This window comes from Heterocephalus glaber, unplaced genomic scaffold (genome assembly GCF_053883595.1).
Source record: "Heterocephalus glaber isolate CG9 unplaced genomic scaffold, H.glaber_assembly_v1.0 deba00001606, whole genome shotgun sequence".
Classification (NCBI taxonomy): Eukaryota; Metazoa; Chordata; class Mammalia; order Rodentia; family Bathyergidae; genus Heterocephalus; species Heterocephalus glaber.
In genome coordinates this window covers 12211413-12234442 of record NW_028258377.1, presented here as the reverse complement: position 1 = coordinate 12234442, position 23030 = coordinate 12211413, and the positions used below count along the sequence as shown (strand labels likewise).

At 44.9% G+C, this 23030-nt stretch overlaps 1 protein-coding gene across 17 annotated transcripts in view; it reads right to left on the bottom strand.

Annotated features, from left to right (window-relative positions):
- Positions 1-23030, bottom strand: part of Fam193b (family with sequence similarity 193 member B) — a 33327-nt gene that overhangs the window by 9933 nt on the left and 364 nt on the right. For 2 of the 17 annotated variants that reach the window (XR_002387110.2, XM_013078052.3), the window contains exons 2-6: positions 7842-8084; positions 6812-7046; positions 5250-5640; positions 1567-1765; positions 399-638 (exon numbers count right to left, since the gene is read on the bottom strand). Coding sequence is in view for 16 of the 17 variants with exons in the window: in XM_013078052.3 (XP_012933506.1) it covers positions 399-638; positions 1567-1765; positions 5250-5640; positions 6812-7046; positions 7842-8084 (1308 nt within the window). In the remaining variant the exon portion in view is untranslated. Of the gene's footprint in view, positions 1-398; positions 639-1566; positions 1766-5249; positions 5641-6811; positions 7047-7841; positions 22955-23030 lie in introns of those variants that run through there. The other 15 variants (XM_021238763.2, XM_087194748.1, XM_087194751.1 and 12 more) reach the window with 15 other exon arrangements.

The following is a 23030-nucleotide window of genomic DNA, read 5'->3' as shown; positions in this document are numbered from 1 at the left end:
GACTCCCAGTATTTGTAGAAGTAATTGCTGAATGAATAAATGATCAAGTGAAGGGCCGGGGATTTAGCTCAGCGGTTTCACTGCCTGCTGCGCAAGTGCAAGGACCAGAGTTCGATCTTGGGTATCAAAAAAAAAAAAAAATGACCAAGTGACGCAAGTCCTTGGCTTAGATGAATCCAGCAAGCAGCTTCTGAGGTTAAGACATGTTTCCTCTGATCATTTGCCCCCAGGCTCCCTGATCCTGATGCCTCCCAAACTCATTCAGACCTTCCCAGAGCAGTGATCCATGCCAAGGTCTTTGGCACCTAGCACCATTCATGCCCCAGAAGTCTTGGGGCTTGAGGTGAGGGATTCCTCAGGGAGGAGAGGCAGTAGTGCTGAGCTCCCCCCACACCCACCTTCTTTTTCAGCTTGTGCCGGGCCCGCTTGGCGGCCCTGGCGCTGTTGGGGACTTTGGGCTCCGTGCTGTTGATGAATTCCAGCAGCTCATCCACATCTCGGTGGTCCACGGCGGGCTCCCCAGGGATCCCGCCCAGGGTGCCCCCCTTCATGGGCAGCTCCTCTTTCCGCCTGGTCAGCCTTGAGCGGAGCTTCTCCCGGATCTCAGTATAATTCCGACTCGTCGGGGCAGCGGGTGGCTGGGGGAGGGGGAGGTGCTGACATTACACCCTGGGCCTGAAAGGCCCATAGCACTCCCACCCACTGGCACCAGGCACCAAGTATATGGTAAGGAATGAGACAACTATTCTACTATCAGCCACCATGGCCAAATGGCTTCATCCTCAGCCAGGCTCTGAGCTGAGACAGCGGTAGGTGCAGAGAGTGGGAAGGAATAGGGCAGAGTTGGGCAAACACGGATGGGGGAGCCAGGGAAGCAGGTTTGAGCCTGGGCTTCGTCACTTAGAAGCTGTATGACCTTGGGCGAGTCATCAAGTCTTTGTGAGCCTCAATTTTGTCATCTCTAAAATGAGGATAATAACACCTAGCTCAAAGGTGACTAGTAGCTGAATTACTTTCATTCCTCCTATCCTCAGCTGCTGTGCCCTAACCAGCAGCCCTTCTTCACCTTATGAGACTTCTGAACTGCTTTCTCCCCTGTGCAGAGACAGCATGTACTCTGATCTGAGCCTCCTTCCTGGCGCCATCTGTGCACACGGCCTGTCCCTCGGCTGGCTGTCACACCTGGGGAACTGAGAGCCTTTCTGCTTCCACTCTGCCTTCAACACGCACAAGCGTTCACTTCTCTGGGATTACACACGTATACATACTCATCAGAATCATAGCTTTCTCTCTGCCACTTCCTTTCCTTTTGCCTGAAGAAAAAAAGTCAATCTTAAGAGAAACCACGAGAAGAATAAAGGCAGCAAAATGTTAAAAAACAAAAAACAAAAAACCCACAACCTCATAAATCTGCTGAGGCTCAAGTGAGTGGATGCAGGTGTGAGGACTCAGAGGGTCCCAGTGTAGTGATTACTCCTGTGAGCAAGGGGTCTCAGGGGAGCAGGGTGCTCCTTTGCTCACCTTGGTTGGCCCCCAGCCCTCTCTGGCCTGGGCGGGCTCACTCACCGCATTGTGGCCGAAGAACTCACAGTAGCAGCAGTCACAGAACTTTCCGTCTCTCTGGTGGGTGGAGGATGAGGTGCAGGAGCTTCGCTCAGAGCTGCTATCCTCTTCCTCGCCCAGCCCCTCATCTGCCTCGCAGGGCTGGGGCAGCTGGCAGGCCAGGCCACTGTGTGCAAACTTGTGCCCCTTGCACCCGGGGTCCCTGGGGCAGGGGAGAGAGACCCAGAGGTGAGGAAGGGCAGTGCAGGAGCAAGTAGGAACACATGGTAGGAGCCCAGGGAAGCCTAACTACCCTTCACCTGCCACATTATTGCTTCTTACAATACCCTCATTGTCCTATGGGCCATCACAAAGGCTGCTCCCCTGGAAAGGTTTCCCAGCACCTCTGCTTCTTGTGCCTTGTACAGCCTTCTCAGGGCAGAGTGGACATGTATCTCTATGTGCTTGTTTATCATGTGTTCCTGTAGTGGACTGTTTGCTTCCCCCCACAACCCCTGAAGCATTGGAGATTGAACCTAGGCCCTTTGAATTGACTCTTATTCCCAGCCCTTTTTTTGACATGGGGTCTTGCTGAGTTGCCTAGGCTGGGCTTAAACTTTCAATCCTCCTGCCTTAGCCTCCCAGAGTACTGGGATTGATTCCAGGTGTGTGCCACCATGCTCCGCCTGTTTGCCTCCTTTTCACTTAAATCAGACTGTGCACTCCTCAAGGGCAAAGGGCTATGCTACATCTATTTTTGGGTCCCAGCATGCAGCATAACAACCTTGCACACAGCAGGTGTTTGGTAAGTAGGCACCTGAACTGATTAGCAGGCTGATGGGCTCTCCATCAAGAAAGAGGTCAGAGGGCCGGGGATTTAGCTCAGTGGTTTCACTGCGAAAGTGAAAGGACCCGAGTTCCATCCCCGGTACCAAATAAATAAATAAATAAATAAAAGAAAGAGGTCAGTGTTTCCTTTTTTTTTTTTTGGTACCAGGAATGGAACTTGGGACCTTATGCTTGTGAGGCAGGTGCCAGAACCACTGAGCTAATAAATCCCCAGCCTTTCTTTTCTTTTTCTAAGGTCCTCACTACTTGAGTTTGGTCCCAGCACTAATGGCTGGAGCTACCTTAACCACAGAGCACTGAGCTGAGGAAAAGCAAATGAGTCTCCTGGGCCACAGACTGTAAGAACTATTACCTGTGCCTAATATTGTACTCAGCATGTTATTGCTAACCAACCCCAAAGTCCTACAAGTTCTATTCTCCCCATTTTGCAATGGTAGAGAGATCAAAGCTCAGAGTGCCTGACTGCTCTGTCCACCAGGTGATCGGGACACAAGCCTGTGTTGCTTTGGATTTTGAGAAACACTGGGGGCATTTAGCATAGAACATTTTCCCAGGGTAAGAAAGACTTAGGCTAAAAGGTCCTAGAATAGGAACTGGGAAGAGCCTGAGCCCTAGGCTGGGCCTTCATCAGCTGAACTATTGCAGAAGCTGGTCCCCATGCTGGGTTCAGCTCCATGGCAGCCCAACAGTGGGCTCCCTGCTGCTGGGAGGGAGTTAGCATGTGGCAGGATTAGAAAAGGACAGCAGCAGGACTTATTAGTGTTTACAGAAATTTATTCTAAATCAACCATTTGTCATTCTTTTTTTTGGGTACCAGGGATCGAACTCAGGACCTTGTGCTTTTGAGGCAGGCACAGTCCCGCTGAGGTAAATCCCCGGCCCCCATTCTTCATTTATTACATTAGCAAAATTGAGTGTTAGAAAAACTAAAATACCCAATGCTCCTGAGAATACAGAGACACCAGCTCTCTAATTATTGGTGGTTATATCTACTGTATTTGGGGTGCCCTCCCGAAAGCAGCTCTTCAACATATGTTAAGAACCTCCCTGAACACAACAATAATGAAAAACCCAAACACCCTTTAAATGAGAACTTTTTCATTCTGAGGATTCTATTCCAAGGAGAAAAATCCAAAAGAGGGAAAATACTTTAGGCTTCAGACACCTTTAGAGACATTATAATGTTAAAGTGGTGGAATGACCTAAATGTTCAGCCAGTGGAGAACAATGAAGTGAACCACAATTAATATTCTCCAGTCTTGAATGCTGAGGACTATGACCACAAGGGAACACAAACATACAGATGAAGTAATGCTAAAAACTCGAAGATGCAAACCAGTACAGACATCATCAACACCATGTGAAAGGTGCACGAGGGAAAAAAAAAACTGCCAAGAGTGGTGGGATTTGAGTGGGAAAATATAGATGCATAATAAATGCAGATCTGACATATAAAAATATACATCTACCTACTTCAAAGAATTCAATTTCCAAATATTTACTAATATAAATTTTCCTGGTACATAGTTTTACTTCTAGGAATTGCCTGAAGGACACAGTTCCTCATTCCAACACCATTACAGGATATTAATTATAGCCTTACTTCTCTTGGTTAAAAAACTGCAAATGTTTACCAGTCCAGGAACAGGAGATGATATATTATGCATAAAATGTAGCCCCTGAAAAGTTTTTAAAGGAATTTTAACTGGAGAAACAATATGATAGGATGTTTAAAAAGAACTACACAAATACACACACACACACACACACACACACACACATTTTTGTGTCTTGCTGAGTTGCACAGGCTGGCCATGAACATGGAACCCTCCTGCTTCAGACTCCTAAGTAGTGAGGATTATAGGCATGTGTTACTACACTCAGCTAGTTTTTCTTCTTTATATACTCCTGGATTGTTCTAAGTTAAAATAATTTTTTTTTTTTTGGTACCAGGGATCGAACTCAGGACCTTGCACTTGCGAGGCAGGCGGTGGAACTACTGAGCTAAATCCCCAGCCCCTAAAATAAATTTTTTTAAAGGATTCAGTATTTCACTATTAAATATTATATTAGTTGTAGCTTATTCATAGATAACTTGTATCAAGTTGAGGAAATTCCTTGTATTTCTAGTTTGCTAAGAATTTTGTTGAACTCTGTTGAACGCTTTCCTGTACCTACATCCTCAGCCCTTTAAAAAAAAATATTTTTTTGGTACTGGGGATCAAACTCAGGACCTTGCACTTTCAAGGCAGGCCACAGCACCACTGAGCTAAATCCCTGGCCCAGCCCTTTTTTTATTTTTAAGTTTTGAGACAGGGTCCTGCCTCAGTCTCCCTGCTAGAATTACAGGTGTGTGCCACCACACACTTGGCTCTTTTTAGACTCTTAATATGGTAAATTACCTTGATTTTCAGATGTTAAACCAACCCTGTATTCTTGAGATGAACCCCATTTTGTTATATTACCATTCTGACAATTTGCTAGATTTGGTTTGCTAAATTTCTATTAAGAACTTTTTGACTATAATCATAATTATAGTCAAAGAATGTTAGTCAAAGAAGGTTAACAGGTACTTTTTTTGGATTACTGGGGATTGAACCCAGGGCTTTGAGAATGGTAGCCAAGCACTCTTAAAAAGAAAAAATTATGAAAACAGTAATTTATCCTTTTATTAATTGATTTTTGGTGCTAGTGATTGAGCCCTGAGCCTTGTACATGCTAAACACAAGTTCTACCACTGAGCCATAATCTCAGCCCAATCTATCCTTTAATTTCTACCAAAGTACTGTTGGCAATGTTTTCCAAAACTCTTTAAGTTCCAATGAGTAAGGAGTGTGCTCTTCACATGGCTTACTTACCTGTGAGTGCTAGGGAGTGGCTGAGAGCTCGGTGGCGGGAGGAGAGGCCCGCTGCAGTGCCCACTGCAGTGCCCGCTGCAGGGGTGGCTGCATCCTGAGAATGGTGGAGGCATCTTCAGGAGCGGCATGCTGGTGGAGGGCAGGCGGGGGCTCTGACATGTCCCTGGGGGGTGAGGAGCAGTGGCAGCAGCACCCACAGGGCATTCTGAAGCCTGGGTAGGGAAAGGTGCTGCTGGGGTGGTAGGCATCAGGTGTGGGTGGGGTGGTGAGCTGAAGGAGCCAGGGTGAGAAGGGATCAGAGATGCTGGCTGGGGGTGGTGGCCAGTGGGGCTGTTAGGGGGAGCAGTGAGGTCTGAGTGCTGGTGGTGCTCCGAGATGGGGAAAGCCTCACCTGTGGGTAGAGGGGGGAGAAAGGGGTCAGATCTGGGAAGGAAAGCCCAGAGACTCACTGCTAGGGTCCTGGTTACTGTGACCAGAGGGCACAGCCTCTCAGTACAGGAGACCTTAGAGTTGAAGAGGAATCTGTGGGCAGCAGCTTGGCTGGATAAGCTTGAGGAGCTCAGGCCCAAGGGAGAAGGCACTAAGAATGCTGGCTGTGGCATGAGCAAGGGATGTGTGTTCTGCCTCCCTGGGTCTCTCCAGGATCAGCATTCACAGGTGTTCCTTGGGCCTGGAAAGGGACCTGCAGCTAGAAAGGTTCTGCCTCTTGGTCACGTGGACCCAAGGATCCAGGGTTGCCTTGCTCCTGAGAGACCTCACATTTCAGAAAGTGGGAAAAGACTTTGATGACTTCCTTTGACTCATGGACCAAGATAACTGAATTGTTTGCTGTTTAAATCACACAATTCTGGAGAAGGCATCATTTTGAAGAAGTCTGTTCTTCCACTTATGCCTGTAAATCATATTTACATAATAAACCAACAACCCAAAGGTTTCCTCTGGGTCTTTGCACATTATCTGAGTCTAAAGAAGGCTTGTACAGCTGCTAACTGGCTAAAAAACATAGCACTTCACACTGCCACTCTCTTGTGGATATAAGTGGAGTGCTTTTACACCACCTCTCAGGTGAAAAAAATGATGTCGAGAAGGCTGAAGAAGCTGAAGTGGCCCGGTTGTCCACGGTGCTATAGGGCAGGTGTTAAGTGACTTATGTCCTGTTTCCCTAAGGGCCCTCTCACTCCACTTGATCCTCAGACAGTGCTCACTGTGAATGTGAATAGCTATGGGAGCTAATGACATCTTTCAGGGAAAACTTTATCAGTAGTTGTGCAATTTCAGAGTCCTGGGGAAGGCATTTCACAGAGATAGTTAAGGTCTAGATTGCCCTACTGCCACCGGTACAGCTCCATTTTTACATTTTTTTTTTTTTTTTTTCAGTATCGGGGATTGAACTCGGGTCCTTGCGCTTGCGGGGTAGGCGGCGGAAACACTGAGCTAAATCCCTGGGCCTATTTTTACATATTTTAATAACCAATCTTCTGATTCACTGGAACAAAGTGGAGAGGAAAACATAGCTGTCTATACCGAGGGTTCTAACTCCCTTCCCAAAGTCACAGACTCACCGGGGATGGCAGGAGGGCTCCCAATCGAGCTGCCGGGCAAGGCCCCACTGGAGTGTGGGGAGTTCCAGAGGCCTGAGAGCTTATGTGCCGACAGGAATGAGCTGGGATCCCAGTCCCCTGAGTTCCCATGGCAGGAGGAGGAGGAGGATGATGAGGATGATGAAGAGGAAGACGAAGAGGAATGAGAGTCACCCCCACAAGACTGTGATTTACAGGATGTGTGTGACAAGGAGATCTGGAAAAGGAGAAGAAAAACGCTCATGGTCAAACAGCAGAGCTGACCCTCTGCTGCCTCAGCATACCCCAAAGGCATCCCCTCTCCCGAGGGCCCCTGTGCCATGGCCAAAGCACAACCAGTACAACTCCAGCTGCAAGAAGCAAGGGTCTTTGCTGAAAGGGAGCTGTGATGCTCCCAGTCACATGGAGTGTGTGGATACTGAGAGAGCCTCTGCAAAGGGCAGAGACTGCCTGTAAAGGTGGGCACTGGCTGAAAAGCCAACAAGAGGAAAAGTCTTTAAGCTGGGAGTCCTGAAGCTGAATTGATTCTGGGTAAAAGAGGGTCTGGAGAAGATGGAGAAATGAGGAAAGTCTGGCCACTGTGACTCATGGAATGGCAGACTTCCACGGCTCCCACCTATCTTGGAGGCCTCCTGACAGAAGCACACTTCAGACTCTCAAACTGACCTGTGCCTTCTGTGCCAAAAAGTTTACCTTTCAAAGTGTCAAGGAGCTGAAGGTATCAGGGTCACATGAGCAAACAGGATCATGATCTACCATAACCTATGAGTAGGCCTTCATCTTCTGCATGGACTATGCTAAGGGGCCAGAGGGCTGCCTGAAGACTGTTTTTCTTTCCCCGAAATCTTAACCCAAGTCCTCAAGGCTGTCAATGTAGCCCAGAATTCTCTCAGCACCTGAACATGGGAGGGTCACAAGGAAAGCCCCTGAAAAGACAGGGAAGGAACAGCCTACCTTTCCTGGGGATGTGGCCACCCTGAATTCAGGGACCCCCTTGTCAGTGGTTACGTACCGCCACTGCATGTTCTTGACCTGTCTGCCTTTCATCTTCCTCCATGCTCTTTCGGCAACTCTGGCAGACCCATAGAGGCATCTCGCCTAGGAGATTCTTGACGAGCTTTGGCATGAAGTCAGGGGGTAGCTTTTCACCCTGCAACACCAGTCCGTTTTGTGAAGGGCCTTCTTCCCAGCCTTTGCGTTCCCGGTGACATAGCAGGCAGCAAGTCTGTACAGACTGGCTGGAGGTGAGGGGAACCTGTCCAACAGACAGACACAGGGTTTCCCAGGAGGGGAAGGGCTCTCCTTAGAAATGATGCTAACAGTATTAGTAATGCCACTTATTACGTGCCAGGCACTGGGTTAGGCACTTTATAAACATAATTTAGTTTTAGTCCTTGTAACAGCTCTGCAAATGAGGTGTTATCATTCCCATTTTTTTCTTTTAGATGAAGAAATAGATTTCAGGAAGTTAAATGAGTTGCCCAAGGTTACAGAGCTAGTGAGTGGTTGAACCACAGCAAATGTGACTCCAAAGCTCATGCTCAGATGTTCTAATGCCCTGATGCCCCTGAATTTTATAGGTTAGAGGATGCCCCCCACCCCACATATCTAGGAGGGGCCACAATTCTTGGGCTGCCTGTGCAGCCTACAGATCAATTCCCATGTGGAAGGAAAGCATGCTTTCAGTCCATGGAGAGTTTGGGAGGACATGTGGGTTTTCTGGAGAGCTGCATAATTCCATTATGATTTCAGCAATGTTTTAGAGAAGGGGTTTATTGAACTAGTCAGAAAGTATCAACTCAATTGAAAATTCTGTTGGTAGGAAGGTAAGGCATACCATAGTGCTCTTTAGAGGTAAAGGATGATGAAAAGAACCTGGACTTTGGGGGTCAGATGGACATTCTAATCCCTGCCTGACTACATATCAGTGGAATGACCTTGAGCAAGTTATTTAACTTCTCTGAGCTCTGATTTCTACCTACCTTGCAGAGTTGTGAGGATCACTGTAAAAGCAGGTAAAGTGCCAAGCCCTGTGCATGCCAGCAGCATAGGCCTAATACACAGTCATCACTTGGTCTTTTTTTTTCTCTTCTAAAAGGACAAACTTGATCTAGTAATATAAGTCTGAAGATTTTCTTGCACACTGAAGGGTCCTGACTAGAAGACTAATTGCATTTAATTGCCACATTTAACAGCTTTCTTATATGCTGCAACTCTGTAGTCCCCTTCCACCCTGACACTGAGTGTGGCCCTGTCACTTTCTCTGGCCAATAGGATGTTAGCAGACATGCTACCAGCTTAAGCTTGAACAGTGTATATGCATTTCTCCCTGTTTCTTTGCATGGCTGGGCTTGCTAACTCTGGTGCCTCTGCCATCCCTTGAAGGTGTGATCAGGCTAGCTGCTGGAAATGTGAAAGTGGCTGCCAAAGATGTGAGATGTGTGAAGAAAACGGAGTCTTCTTAGCTAATATGCTAACTGATCAGAAATATGTGATCAAGCCCAACTGAGATCAACCCAGATCAGCAGAAACATTTACTCAGGAAACGTCTCAGGGGAAATATTAAACAATGTTTTAAGTCACTAGATCCTGAGCTGGTTTGTTTTTTTTGTTTTTTTTGGTACCGGGGATTGAACTCAGGTCCTTGCACTTGTGCAGCAGGCGAGGAAACCACTGAGCTAAATCCCCAGCCCTTGAGCTGGTTTGTTTGGCAACAGTTTGTAACTGATACACCTCCAAACTTACCCTCCACTGGGTAACATGTTTTCAGAGGGTATCACCTTCATCCTACCAATGAAACAGATACTGCCATCTTTCTCATGTGAAATTGCTTTCTTACAAGGCCTTGGCATCAGGGTATGCTTAAATCTGCATTAGAATCACACTGATTTGGGGCCCTGGTTTCTTGAAAAAGAAAGGAACCAAATAGTAGTACCAGGAGCACAATGAAACATTTAAGAAAGTACAGGAAAGGGCTGGGGATTTAGCTCAGTGGTTCTGCCACCTGCCTTGCAAGCACAAGGACCCAAGTTCAATCCCCAGTACCACACAAAACAACAACAAAAAAAACCCCCAGGAAATTTGGAAGCAATTACTAAATAGAAAATTTACAGGTGGAATTCATAAAAGATACTGTCTAAACAGACTCTGCCAAGGGACTTTCTTAGTGAGCAAGGCAGGTATTTAATGCTAACTGCAAAAGGAATCCATTGATGGTATCTCATGAAAGAGTGGAAGGGAAATAGAGAAGGATGGTATTCAGAGAAACTAAGGCAAACAAGGTCTTTCTGAGAAATGTACTAACTTTCTACAGTTGCAGGGTGCTGTAGTAACTCTAGGTAAATGAAGGCCAAAGTACTAGTCTCTTTCCCTGTATGATAGAGACTACATCAAGGCAAAAACCAGGACAGCACTTTTTTTTTGTTTGTTGAGTCAGGGGCTCGCTATGTACTACAAGTTGGCTTTGAGCTCACTACGTAGGCCAGGCTGGCCTTGAACTCACAGTGATTCTCCCGCTTCTGCCTCCTGAGTCCTGGGATTATAGGCTTATGCCACCGTGCCCAGCTGGGACAGGAATTTCTCAGGAATTTTAAATAGTTTCATTTCACCTGGGTATTAGGTTTTAAAGTCAAAGTCATTACATAAGATGAAAATCATGTATGAGTAAAATTATTTTTGAAATTCTTTTTTTTTCCCCAGTGGTTCTGGGGATTGAACCTAAGGCCTTACATATTTGAAATTCCTTATATGGCCTAAACAGGTGCAATATACGCTACATGATTTTGTAGATATGGCTAAAATTTCAAATGTATAAGGCAATGTACAAAAAGTATTTTCTCTTAAAACCAAAGCTATCTTTTTTATATTTTTTCTTCTGTACTGGGGATTGAATCCAGGGCCTTCTCACTGAGCTACATTCTCCAGTCCTTTTTTATTTTTAATTTTGAGACTGATTCTTGCAGAGTCCCTAAGTTGCCCAGGCTAGGCTCAGACTTGTGATCCCTCTCTGGGATTACAGGTGTGTGTTACCACTCTCCACCGAACATATAATTATTTTAAGTGTGCAACCAATGTAACTGTACTTAGTGCCAAAGTATTTGTGGAGGGTTCTGGGGTGCAGTGAAAACAACAGTGGTTCTGACGTTAATCCTGGGTCACTATCACCAGCTGTATGATGCTGAACAAATTCTACTTACCCTCTATTTGTTCATCTATAAAATGGGATTAAGTCCCAATTTATATGGTCAGCTGTGAGAATTAAATGTAATAAAGTACCTAGTCCAGTGCCAGGCACACAATACTTTGCTCAACATATGGTAATAATTGTTAACATGACAGAAGTAATGGGAACAATGAGCACTGTATATATATGTATGTATATATATGTATATATATACATATATATATATAAAATGGTCACTGTATATAAAATAACTTGTTAGACATCTTAATCGCTGTTCTCAAACTCATGAAGTCAATCCTTAAATTTGCAAAACTCTGCACTTTCCTACTTCATGCCTTTGCTAAAGGGGATCTTCTGCTTAAAACTCCTTGGGGCCGGGTAGTTCAGTGGTTTCCCCACCTGCTGTGCAAGCGCAAAGACCCGAGTTCAATCCCTAGTACCAAAAAACAACAACAACAACAAAAAACAACAAAACCCCATGCCTTCCCGTGTTTCCTAATAAGCAGCTGGGCAGGGCTTAAAGGCCCAGCTTAAATCCAACCTTTTCTAGGGATTATTTGCTTTCTAGAGAGCCCCACTTGCAATTCACCTTTCTTTCCTCACAGTCCCCTAGAACATTGAACCCTGGTTAACAGTACTTGTGGCTTCTATTTATTTACCTGAACCCTTATTCCTTTCTACCAGATGTAGGCACTAGGTGTGATTCCTGTCTAGATCCTTAGTGCAGCACAAGGCCTGGTTCAGAGTACAGACTCAACTGGGCAAGTACTAGTTCAATCAGGACTGTGAGGTGTCCTCATGGCAATATAGCTGGGAGAGTTTGGTGAGACAGTGTTTGGAATTACTACTGTACTTCCTATAGAGAAAGGCCCATAGGCTTCCACCCAAATGGTTCCCATTTTAAGTGTGGAAAAGTGAAATACTGCATTCTTCAGGGGTCATGAGATGACCCCAGCTAATGGAAATGTGACCTTAGAGCCAAAATGATACACAAAATAAATGAATTAGCCATCAATGGAAACCACTTTATAGGCTATCTTCCCAGGTAAAGGAAGAAATACAGGGCCCGGAAAGCTAATTAAACTCTTAACTGAAGCAAAGATATCACCTGATTTGCATAAAGTTCCCCAGGATTAAGCGACTTAAGAGATACAAAGTACTTAGCTCAAGGGATCCAGGCAGTAGGTGATGACTACACTATCTAGGCCCCATGGCTGATTTATTGATTGATTGTACCGGGAATCAAACTTAGGGTCTCACACTTGCCAGGCAAGCACTGCACCACTGAGGTTTATCCCCAGCCATTTTATTCTTAATAAGTCTACATTTTACCCATTGTCCTAAGTTCAGTAAAGTTCTGCTTCCAGGTGTAGACAGTTCTGAGGGACCACCCTCAAAGCTGATGTCTTGATTTTAGGTGCTGGTGCCTGCCTCTGAGAACAATGCACTGTGAAGCCAGGAACTTTTCTTTCAGACATTTTCATCTTTGCTTTAACTGCCAGAGGGTGGTGGGATTCCTAAGCCCTGGAAATGTTATATTCGGTCAGTAAAACCACTGTTCCTTCAAATTGTTGCTTTGGCAGAGAAAAGCTCTTGGCTCAGGATCCGTTTGCAATCTCCTGCCATTTTCTAAATTCTGGCAATCCTGACCTGACTTCTTATGCTGGAACAGTCAGGCCACCTAGGCTTTCAACTTGCTTTCTCAAGTTGTACTTTTATCACCTGTTATCATCTTTGTGTATTCCTACACAAAGAACATGGTAAGTAGTATTCACTGAATGAACCATCCAACCATTTTTCATCACAAAGGCTGATACTGATTCTGAAATCCTAGCAGGCCTGGGCAATAACTAATTGTTCTTGATCATCTTGGATTATTAGAGTCTATGGGGGTATAGACCTAGCCTTAAGCAAAAGATGATGAAAGGGGTAAAAAGTTTTAGCAGTTCTACTGTTAGAACTGCTCAAAAAGACTCCAAGAAAATTTGGCTTCACTGAGTGAAACCAGAATCTCTGGAGAGTTTGAGATTATTCACGGGGGATCCATGTTGCAGCATGCATGTCCCCAGAGCAGTGAAGAAGCCAACTGAACTCTAGACCAAGGCCATTCCAGAGTCCAGGGGGCTGGCATCTGTGCCATTAAAACCAGTATTTCTGCTACCTTACTTGACCAGGTCTAATATTTTTCTGCCTTGGACTGTGAAGCACTAAATTAGTGTAATCTAGTTTTTCAATAAACAGACAAAATCAAAGGGAAAGATTTTTTTTTTCATGAAACCATTTTTACTTTACAAAATGACTAACAGTCTTGGCAGACAGTTTCTCAAAAAGCGAATAAAAGAACAAAATGAACCCACCACTTCAAGGAAAACAACTCTCAGTATTTGTAGGGCAATGATAAAATAAAAGCTTTCAACCAAAAATTAGAAGTTTGGGAAAATATGCATCCATCAGCACAAGTTTGAAAGCTTCCTAAGACTTTTCTGAGGCCATGATGACATTAATAAGTGTTATTTTTGTTTTGGTTTTTTTTGGTGCCGGGGATCGAACTCGGGTCCTTGTGCTTGCACAGCAGGCGGCGAAACCACTGAGCTAAATCCCCGGCCCAATAAGTGTTATCTTTTGGTATTATCAAATGAAACTGGAAAACATTTGGAATATGAAACTGGAAAACATTTGGAATATCTGCAAAACTCAATGACTCTATATTCCAAATGACCAAAGCAAGATGTTAAAAGATCTAGTCAAAGTGCCAGAGGGACAATGGATTTTATTTATTTTTGTCATTTAAAAAGTAAAAGATTGGCCGGGGATTTAGCTCAGTGGTTTCGCCACCTGCTGCGCAAGTGCAAAGACCCAAGTTCGATCCCCAGTACCAAAAAAAAAAAAAAAAGTAAAAGGTTTATCATAGAACAGTGTTTTAACAATATGCTGATTATTCAAATGGACTTTAATGTAGATGAATATAAAAACTTTATCAATATTGTCTCAGATTCCATATGGCAAGAATATCTACACTCATCTGGAAGGGTTACTAAAACATTCTGCCCTCTTACAATCATATACAGTATATGTGTGAGGCAGGATTTTTTTCATATACTTCAATCAAAACAATATATTACAACAGTTGAAAACAGAAGTATATATAAGATTCTAGCTTTATTGTATTAAAGAAATTTGCAAAAATGAAAACAAGGCTATTCTTCTAATTTTAGAAAATAGCTGTTTAATAAAAATTATTATTTATTAACATCTTAAATATTATTATTAATAAATTATTATTTATTAACAGCTTAAATATCGTTAATCTCTTTATCTACTAAGGTGGTTTGGGGGCACACTCCACTGCTAAGCTACATCTCCAGCACCCTACCACTGAACTACATTCTCACTCCTTTTTATTTTGAGACAGGGTTTCACTAAGTTGCCCAGGCTGGCCTCAAACTTGTGATTCTCCTTGTCTCCTGAGTAGGTGGGATTACCAGCATGTACCACAGTGCCTGGTTCCATGACAATCTCCAATAAATTAGTGACTAAAAACAAAACAAAACAAAACACAACAAAAAACCTGGGGATTGAACTCAGGGCCTTCTCACTGAGCTACATTCCCCAGCCCTTTTTAAAATTTTGAGACAAGTACTCACTAAATTGCCAAGTTGTCCTGGCTGAGTTCAAACTTTCAAATCCTCCTGCTTCAGCAGAGGGCGGGGATTAGAGGTGTGTGTCACGACATTCTGTTTAGTGATCGAATATTTTAAAACTTTCTCAGCTTTAATACCTGGTAAATATCAATAGTTATATACAAAAGCTCTGTGGGATTCTCAATAAATTTTAGGAATGTATATGGGGTCTCATGACCAAACACTTTGAAAGCTGCTGATGTAAAGCTTTTAGGGGTGCATGGCACAGTGAGTGTATTTGGGAACACCAATTATTAACAACAATGATAGTTTGCAGCATTATCTGGATAGCTCTTTGGGGGCATGACCCAATTGTTCACCTCAGCCTTTCTGTTCACAATTTGGGAAGTGTTAGGGAATAACCATGGCCACCAGGCAGCCACTAAGGCCTGCTCTGAAGTTGGATCAAATTTCCAGCACTCAATCTGGTTTCATTCCTCCCATGGGTTCCTTTTAGTCTCAAGAGCTCATGTATGTTTGCACAGGATTTCCCCAAGACACATGCTGTATAACTTGGTGCCCTGCAACAGGTTCCAAATTCTATTCTGAAATGACCCACGAGATCACTCTCCTCTCAAGGCACCAAACTCCAAGAGCCTGCCTTAGTGACAGGGAGACAACAATAGCAGATAAAATTTCCTTTAAGATTCAGAAAAAATGATTAATCCCCAGCCTAGATAAACTCATCAGTCCAGTTACTGTCACTCACTCTTCCATTCATCCACTCTTTCCTTCATTCAACAAATGTTTCCCTGAGCTCCTATTTTATGTCAACCACTGGGTTAGGTGGCAAATTCCTATCAAAGGTCAATGAAACTTTTGCTGGACCAGGCTAAGGAGAACTAATTCATTTAGTGTTGCACCTCTCAATTGTGCCATAGATGTATTTTATGTATGTCCCAACCCCCTGGTAGAATGTGAACTCTTTGGAGCCAGGGAATAAATCTTGGTTATTTACATATGCCCAGAAACATAGGCCTGGCACACAGCAGGCATTCATTGAATAAATGAATGCTTTAAGCCCTTCTGGCTCACATATTAGCTGTTCAACACAAAGGATAGAATTTAAAACACTGCCAAACCAAATGCTATGCTGAAGGCATGGCATGGCTACATCAGCTGATTCTCTGATGAGAGGGCAATCAGAGCTGAGAACCTCAGACCATTCCAAAACTGGCAATCAAAGTTGACAGTCAATTCTCAGGGAGCTGACCCCACCCCACTTCAGGAGTGGCCTGGAACTTTCACCCACCTCCCACACATAGGTCGTGTCCCTCCTAGGAGGTAGAATAGCCTGTTGGTGGAGAATCTTCTCTGATGGTACAAAATGAGTTGAGGACTAGGCAGTCTGACTAGAAACTGTCTGACCCTATTGACTGCCCACCCTAAGGAGGTAACTCATCCATTGAACCTACCTCCTGGGTGCAAGAAAGGCCCAAGCTGCTGATTTTCCTGGATCCCTGGGCCAACTGCCACTCTCTACACTAACCCTAGCACAGGTTTCTCATGGGGGAAAAGAGCATGAACTTTGGAGACACAGTTGTGAGTTCAAATTCCAGTTCCGCCATTTTCAATATGATCTTGGAGTATCACTCAATTTCTTTGAGCCTCAGGTTCCTCAATTTATGAAATGGGAAGAACACCATACTTCACAGAGTTGAGGACAGAAGGAAATAAATTATGTAAAGTACCTGGCCTGGGCCTGGCACACAGTAGGTGCTCAATACCCGTTAGTTTCTTTCCTCTTCTGCCCTGGAAGAAATGATAGGGAAACTTACTAAGTGAGACTTGCCCAAACCAAATTTATTACTCGAAGTACAGGACAGAGGACAAGAAAAGTGACCTTCAAGGCCTCTTTGAACCCCTGAGTCCATGTCATATAACATAGCTCTAATTTCCTAATAAGAACCTTCAGTGTTTGCAACCCCTCTGGCCCCTTGTTTCTTCCTTAATTTTACCACATCACTTTTCAAAGTGGAGAGTCCATTCATTTCAGAACAAAGGAGGAAATCACAGAGTTAAGAGTCTTGAGTAGGGAATGAAGGGGAGATGGATTACGGGTCTCTACCATGTTCTGCTCCAGAATGAATAAGCATGTAGTTATTTAGCTGGAAGCACCTAGAATTTGAAGGATAAAGGTGGCAGTATGGGCACAGAACTGAATGGCACAGACACAGGCCCTTCCCAGGACACAAGTATGACTCTCTTCAGTCCTTTTCTGCTTCTGCACATCCTGCCACAAAAGATTATTAAAACATTCCTTTCCCCAAACACATAATGCAATCACACCTTCATGCCTGCTATTCCCTCTACCTCTTCTCTCTCTTCTTGTGAGGCTCAGTTTGGGTGTTACATCTTCCTAAGTCCACAGGCAGAATGAATTGGGCTTTTCCCTGGGATGACCTAATGCTTTTTTACATCTCTCTAGAATAGAGCTGATCACATATATTCTAGTAGTAGAAATCTGTCTTCACAATGCTGTGAACTTTTCAAGGGCAGAGCCTGTGTCTCAAGAGTTACTGTATTTCAATCTTTTAGCAGGGGCCACAGCTTATAGTAGGCATGGGTAAGCATTCTGACAGGCAACTGATTATCATTAATAGGGCAACAACTGAGAAATGAGGGGAGGTTTATTTTTAAAAACCAAAATTGTTTCTATTCCTGCTTATCGAAAAGCTCCTCCCTAGGGACCCCCACTCTTTGAACAAAACCCTAGGCTTCCTCAATTCCTCAATTCCCAGACCCAGCCACACTCAGAATCACCTGGCACAATCCAACAATAGATTCCTTCATTCCTGGCCTGGAGACTGGTTCTGTAAGTCTGGGATAGGGTCCAGCAAAGCATAGGGAATCTGAGGATTAGTTATGCTGGCTCAAGGGAGCAGTGGAATCAAGCAATAGCAACTGCCTCTCCTACTGCAAGTTACTTCTTCACATGCTGTCACAGAGGATTTACTGAGGCACAGCATGTTCACCTTCCTACTAAAAACTTTTCATTGATTCCTCACTGCCTCAACTAGTTGGTGTAGTGAAACAAGAGCCCTGATAACTTCTGCATCCTGATCTCTCCTCTCTAAAAATGAAATGGGCAGTGCTTACCTATGATTTCTTATACACCGTTTTCTATCTTTAGACATATTTTTTCCATCTTACTTTTTGGAGAACTTCTGCCTAACCTGGAAGACTAGGTTTCATGAGCCTTCTTTGACCTAATTCTTCATGTCTTGGGCATCCTCACCACCAACCACCTATAATAATCAGAGCTATAGCTTATGCTAAGTGCTTAACAGGCAGTACTTGCTGGGCCCTAACATTAACTGAGTGAGCTGTCATTTTACACACAAAAAACCAAGAAGATGAAACATTTCAAAGACCACTTACTAGGATGTAGGATTTGAACCTTTACTCAGAGAAAGCCAACACTACAGTTTCTCCTAGCATTACTGCAATTATTATATACATTCTCTAGACCATGAGCTCCTTGTAGGCAAGAACCATGTCACATTCACTTCTGCCTTTGCAGCTAGATCAGGGCCTGACATAGAACAAGGGTTGGTTCATGTTTACAGAATTCCAAGCGGTGTGCTATGGCTGACTTAAATGAAAGAGTGATGTCAGCCTGTCCCACCAAGAGGGTAGGGCAGGTAAGAACCACAGTGGTAGAAACCTGGGATTTTTTGTTGTTTTTGAGACAGAGCCTCAGTATATTGCACAGCCTGGCCTCAAATCCAGCCTGTCCCAGCAAGAGGGTAGGGCAAGTAAGAACCACAGTGGTAGAAACCTGGGGTTTTTTGTTGTTGTTTTTGAGACAGAGCCTCAGTATATTGTACAGCCTGGCCTCAAATCTTTGAGCTCAAGTGGGCCTCCTGCTTCAGCCTTCTGAGAGTACTGGGATTTCAGGTGTGCACCACTATGTCCAGCTGAAACCTGACTTTTAAATTACGGTATAACAGCTATGTATTAGGCACATAAAGACCATGTACAATATAAGATGAATTTAAACAGTCCTTACTCTTCAAAATTCTAGGTGTAGTAAGCAAAGATGTTATGATCTTAATCATTCATCTGATATCAGACTTTAAGCTTATAGCTCTGGGACATTTTAAGGAAATTAAAAATTTAAAACCCTGAATGAGTAAGTCTTTATCTTCAAAGGCTGTTGGCATTTTTATACAGCAAGTCTCTACTGGCTTATAAACAAGAACTATAGGTGGTAAGGCTGTCTTCTTAGCGTCACTTACTCCTACTGGTTATGGAAGCGATGTGGGCAGGGATTCTAAGTGGGAGGTCACTGAGGATAGGAACTATCTCATCCTTCTGCGCACTCTAAATAAAGGCCCCAGTACAGGTTATTTTGAAACTTGCTGAGTAAATTACACATAATGGTAATGAGATGGTTTTAATAAAGATATGGACTGATCATCTGCGCCAATTCCTCAAGGGAGCAGGTTTACTCTGACAAGTGGGAGAACTGGATCTCAAGAGTTGTTTTAAACTAAACTGTGCAGAGTCCCAGAGGGCACTGTAGAGAGATCAGAGGTAGAGGGGAATAGGAGGTAGGGAAGGGTAGGATGAGCTCATCTCCCCTACTCTTAACTGCTGGTTTACTACATTGTAGCAAGTCACCTGGGAGCTGAATGTGCACCTGGATTACCAACTGAACAGTCCAAGAGAGCTCAAAGGCAGCTAGTAGAGTTAGCTGGCGAGGACACTCAGGCTTTGTCTAGCTACCTGGCCAGCTCCTGCCATTTGGGGGAGCCTCTATGTACTAGCTACTGTGCAAGTTTCTTCACATTCTCTTGTGAGGTTGTTGATGAGGCTCAAAGGGGAAGAAAGGGGCTCAGTGTCACAAAGCACAAGGCAGAGCTGGGAGTTCAATTCGGCAGTAAACACTATTCCACTATTCCCCATTGTCTCCCTCCAACTGCTTTTAAGGTTTGTGTGGCTTTTTTTTCTTTGCTAAGAAGGCAGTACCTGTTTTAGTCTTCTCCTGAAGTAAAAGAGGATTTGGGTTCTTAGTGAATACATCTATGTGGTTTACTGACCTGAAGCAACTGGAAGGACTTTTGGGATCCCAATTCACCTTGAGGTCCTGCATTTAAATGTATACAGATTATGCAAACAAGTGAAGAAGCCTAATGAGAACCACAGAGTCCTAAAGAGAACACAGTACCTAAAAAACAGGCAGGTGTTACTTAGGACTACTACTCTGTGATCAGGATTTTTTTTTTCTGGTACTGGGGATGGAACTCAGGACCTTGCTTTTGCAAGCCAGGAACGGTGCCACTGAGCTAAATCCCCTGCCCTGCGACTACTACTCTGTGAAGAAGTGAACCTGGTATCACCAGATCTTTAGATTAAAGAGGCAAAAAACCCAGATTTGTGGGAAACCTTCTGATTTTTAAAATACAGGCTCAGATTAAGATAAAAGCAGAAATAAAACATGTAAATTATGTAAATTGGGACCTTATAACAAGTCTGTGGAGTGGAAGCAGTTCTTTTTTGGAGACAGGATCTTGCTATGTAGTCCAGGCTGCCCTTGAACTCAAGAGCTTCTTGCTTTAGAAGGGCTGGGCTTACAAGTGTGCATTATCACATACAGCCTGAAGCGGTCTTTTTTGCTGCCTTTGGATTCTGGACTACATATGACACTGAGTTTCACTTTCCTTACCTACTCTCTGCCTATAAGATGGGGATGAGTACGGATAGGAGTAAGACATCCTCACAAAAGGCATGCCTGTGGGCAGAGTAATGACTAACCTTCCCCCGTCACCAGGTACATTTCACCAGGGTACAAAAGCCTGCTACTTGAATCCAGACTCCACCCCCAACCTGAGCAAAAAAGTGGGGCACAATCAGAATACTCTGTCAGTGTGTTTTATCTCTGTGGCTCTTAAAATTCCCCCAAAGTGCCAGGCATTGTGGCACATGCCTGTAGTCCCAGCACCTGGGAGGCTGAAGGAGGAGAATGAATATGAGCCTGGGCTACATAGTGAGTTCAAGGACAGCTTGAACTATTTGGTGAGACTCTGTCCACCCTCCCCTCTTCCTCAAAATATATAAGGATGACCCTTTTTTTTGGCCTAATACCTATAGCGTGAGTCATTTTTGCAAATATTTAATTTCTATGAGTTTCTGTTTCTCAATCTGAAAAACAGCATTAATATTTGCATCCTTCAGTTTGTTCACTGACATTATTATTATTATATTTTTGGTACTGGGGATCAAACTTGGGACTGTGTGCCTGCGAGGCAGGAAGCGGAAACACTGAGCTAAATCCCCAGCCCTTCATTAATATTATTAATCAACAGGGGAATAATGGTGACTGACATGTTTCTTGTACTCTCAGAATTTATACATTAAAGCAGACAATAATCATATCAGTAATTAATGTATCATATTTGTGCTAAATGCTGAGGAGAAATAGAAGGGGAGAGGGAAGATTAGAAAGTATGTCAATGTATGAACTGGCTAGTCAAGTAGTAGAGTGGATAAGTGGAGTATAGACCTAGATATCAGAGGAGTTACTGAAGCTTCTAACTCTTGGGAGAACTGTATCAGTAAAACAAATGGTTAAGTCATCATCCAAGCTTTTGGCACCTCTATGTGACAAGAACCTAAAGTACTGTATGACCTGAATGGGAAGGAGAGGATGACAGCTGCCTGGCTGCCTTTTTCCCACCCTCCCAGGTTTACATAACAGCACTGCCAGGGGGCCATAGCAGGTTAGAGGGGCAAGTAGCCTCAGGGATGGAAGCAGGAATGGGGTCCAGCCTGGAGAGTTTCCTCCCAGAACCAGTGCCAACTCAGGGTAGGAGTGGTTGTGAAGACAGGGCTTCTGACGTTCAATAGTTAATGACATTTTTATTAATTAAAAAACTTCTCATTATCATCTGAGACACAAAGGAAACCAGTACCAAAACTGGGTTACAATATGCACAGGTTCTGTGCTGATTAATTCTCTCTCTCATTCACCTAGTTATTTCTACTCTGGGTCGGCAACATCCTGGGCAAGTTTGGAGGATCAGATAGATGACACAGGCTGGGTCCCTGTGGAGTTCACAGTCCAGTGTGGGGAACAGACACATCAACACAACAGTTCATCACAGAATGGGGAGTGCTACCAGGGGGAAGCACAGAGGGCTGTGGGCACAGAGGGGACACCTCACGCAACTGGGGAGGTCAAGGAAGGCTTTCCAGAAATGGTACCCCAAATAGCATCCCCACTCACATGCACAATTCCAGAGATTCTACTAGAAGGCTGTCAAGAGCCATGCCTTCTGGCTGCACCAGCCTCCCAGAGTCCCCTGCTGCCCGATGCAGTGTCTGCAGAGCCAAACGCATCTTCCGCCACGCCTCATCCTCATCCGGCGCTGCATCCGACCCTCCAAGACTCCTGCAGGGGCCTGCCTTCCTTGGCAGGCCCAGCCAAAAGACCAACTCAAAACTCTTTTGTCAGAGCAAGCTTAGGGTAAGCCACCCAGCCCCGGGTGCCAGAACCCTCCCCGAGCAACTGTGGCCCATGTCACCCCCGCTTCTCAGTGAACACTGGCAGGGTACCTATTATCTCCTTTGCTCAAAATAAAGTGACCGTCTTCCAGGTGGCAAGCTGGAAGCTTTCGAAAATCCTCCTACTGCTCACTCTCAGCAGGATTCGCCAAACCTGGGATCTGAGGGGGGAATGGGGGGAGCCGCCTTGTGGGACAGAGGTACAGAGCATTTGAAAGGGCAAATTTTGCTGGGTTTCCACCTTAGTGCAGGAACCCCACTAGTCTTCTGGGCAGCATGGCTATCTGCTCCAACTGCTCCGTTGGGCTGGGAGGAGGTCCCAGGAGACAGATGCTACGGTCACAGCTGCTGAGGGGCAAGGGCTATAGGAAATGCAGGGGAGGGAGGGAAGCCGCTCCCAGTGGGAGAGGCAAGAGGCTGCAGCCCAGCAGGTTCTAGGGCCCAAGGAGGTGGCCTTTGGGGAGGGGGCAGGTGGGCCCAGAGGGAAGTGGAGGTCAGAGTGCTGAGCTGTGGCCACAGGACCAGAGTCCAGTCTCAGTGTGGTGTACTGCCACAACGTATGGCTTCTGCTTTGGGCCAGAGGCGGTGAGGAAAGGGGGCAGTTTCAGCCTGGTCACAGGAGGACCGGCCAAGCCGTGGCTTTGGAGAGGTGTCCAGGCTCTACTCCCGCTCCAGGGGAGGGGGAGAGGGGGAGAAAGCCTTGGCCCAGGACTCGGGAGGAAGGCTCCAACCCCAACCCCAACCCCAACCCCAGCCCCAGCCCCAGCCCCAGCCCCAGCCCCAGCCCCAACCCCGCAGGATGGTCCATGCCCAACCCAGCCCCGCTCCA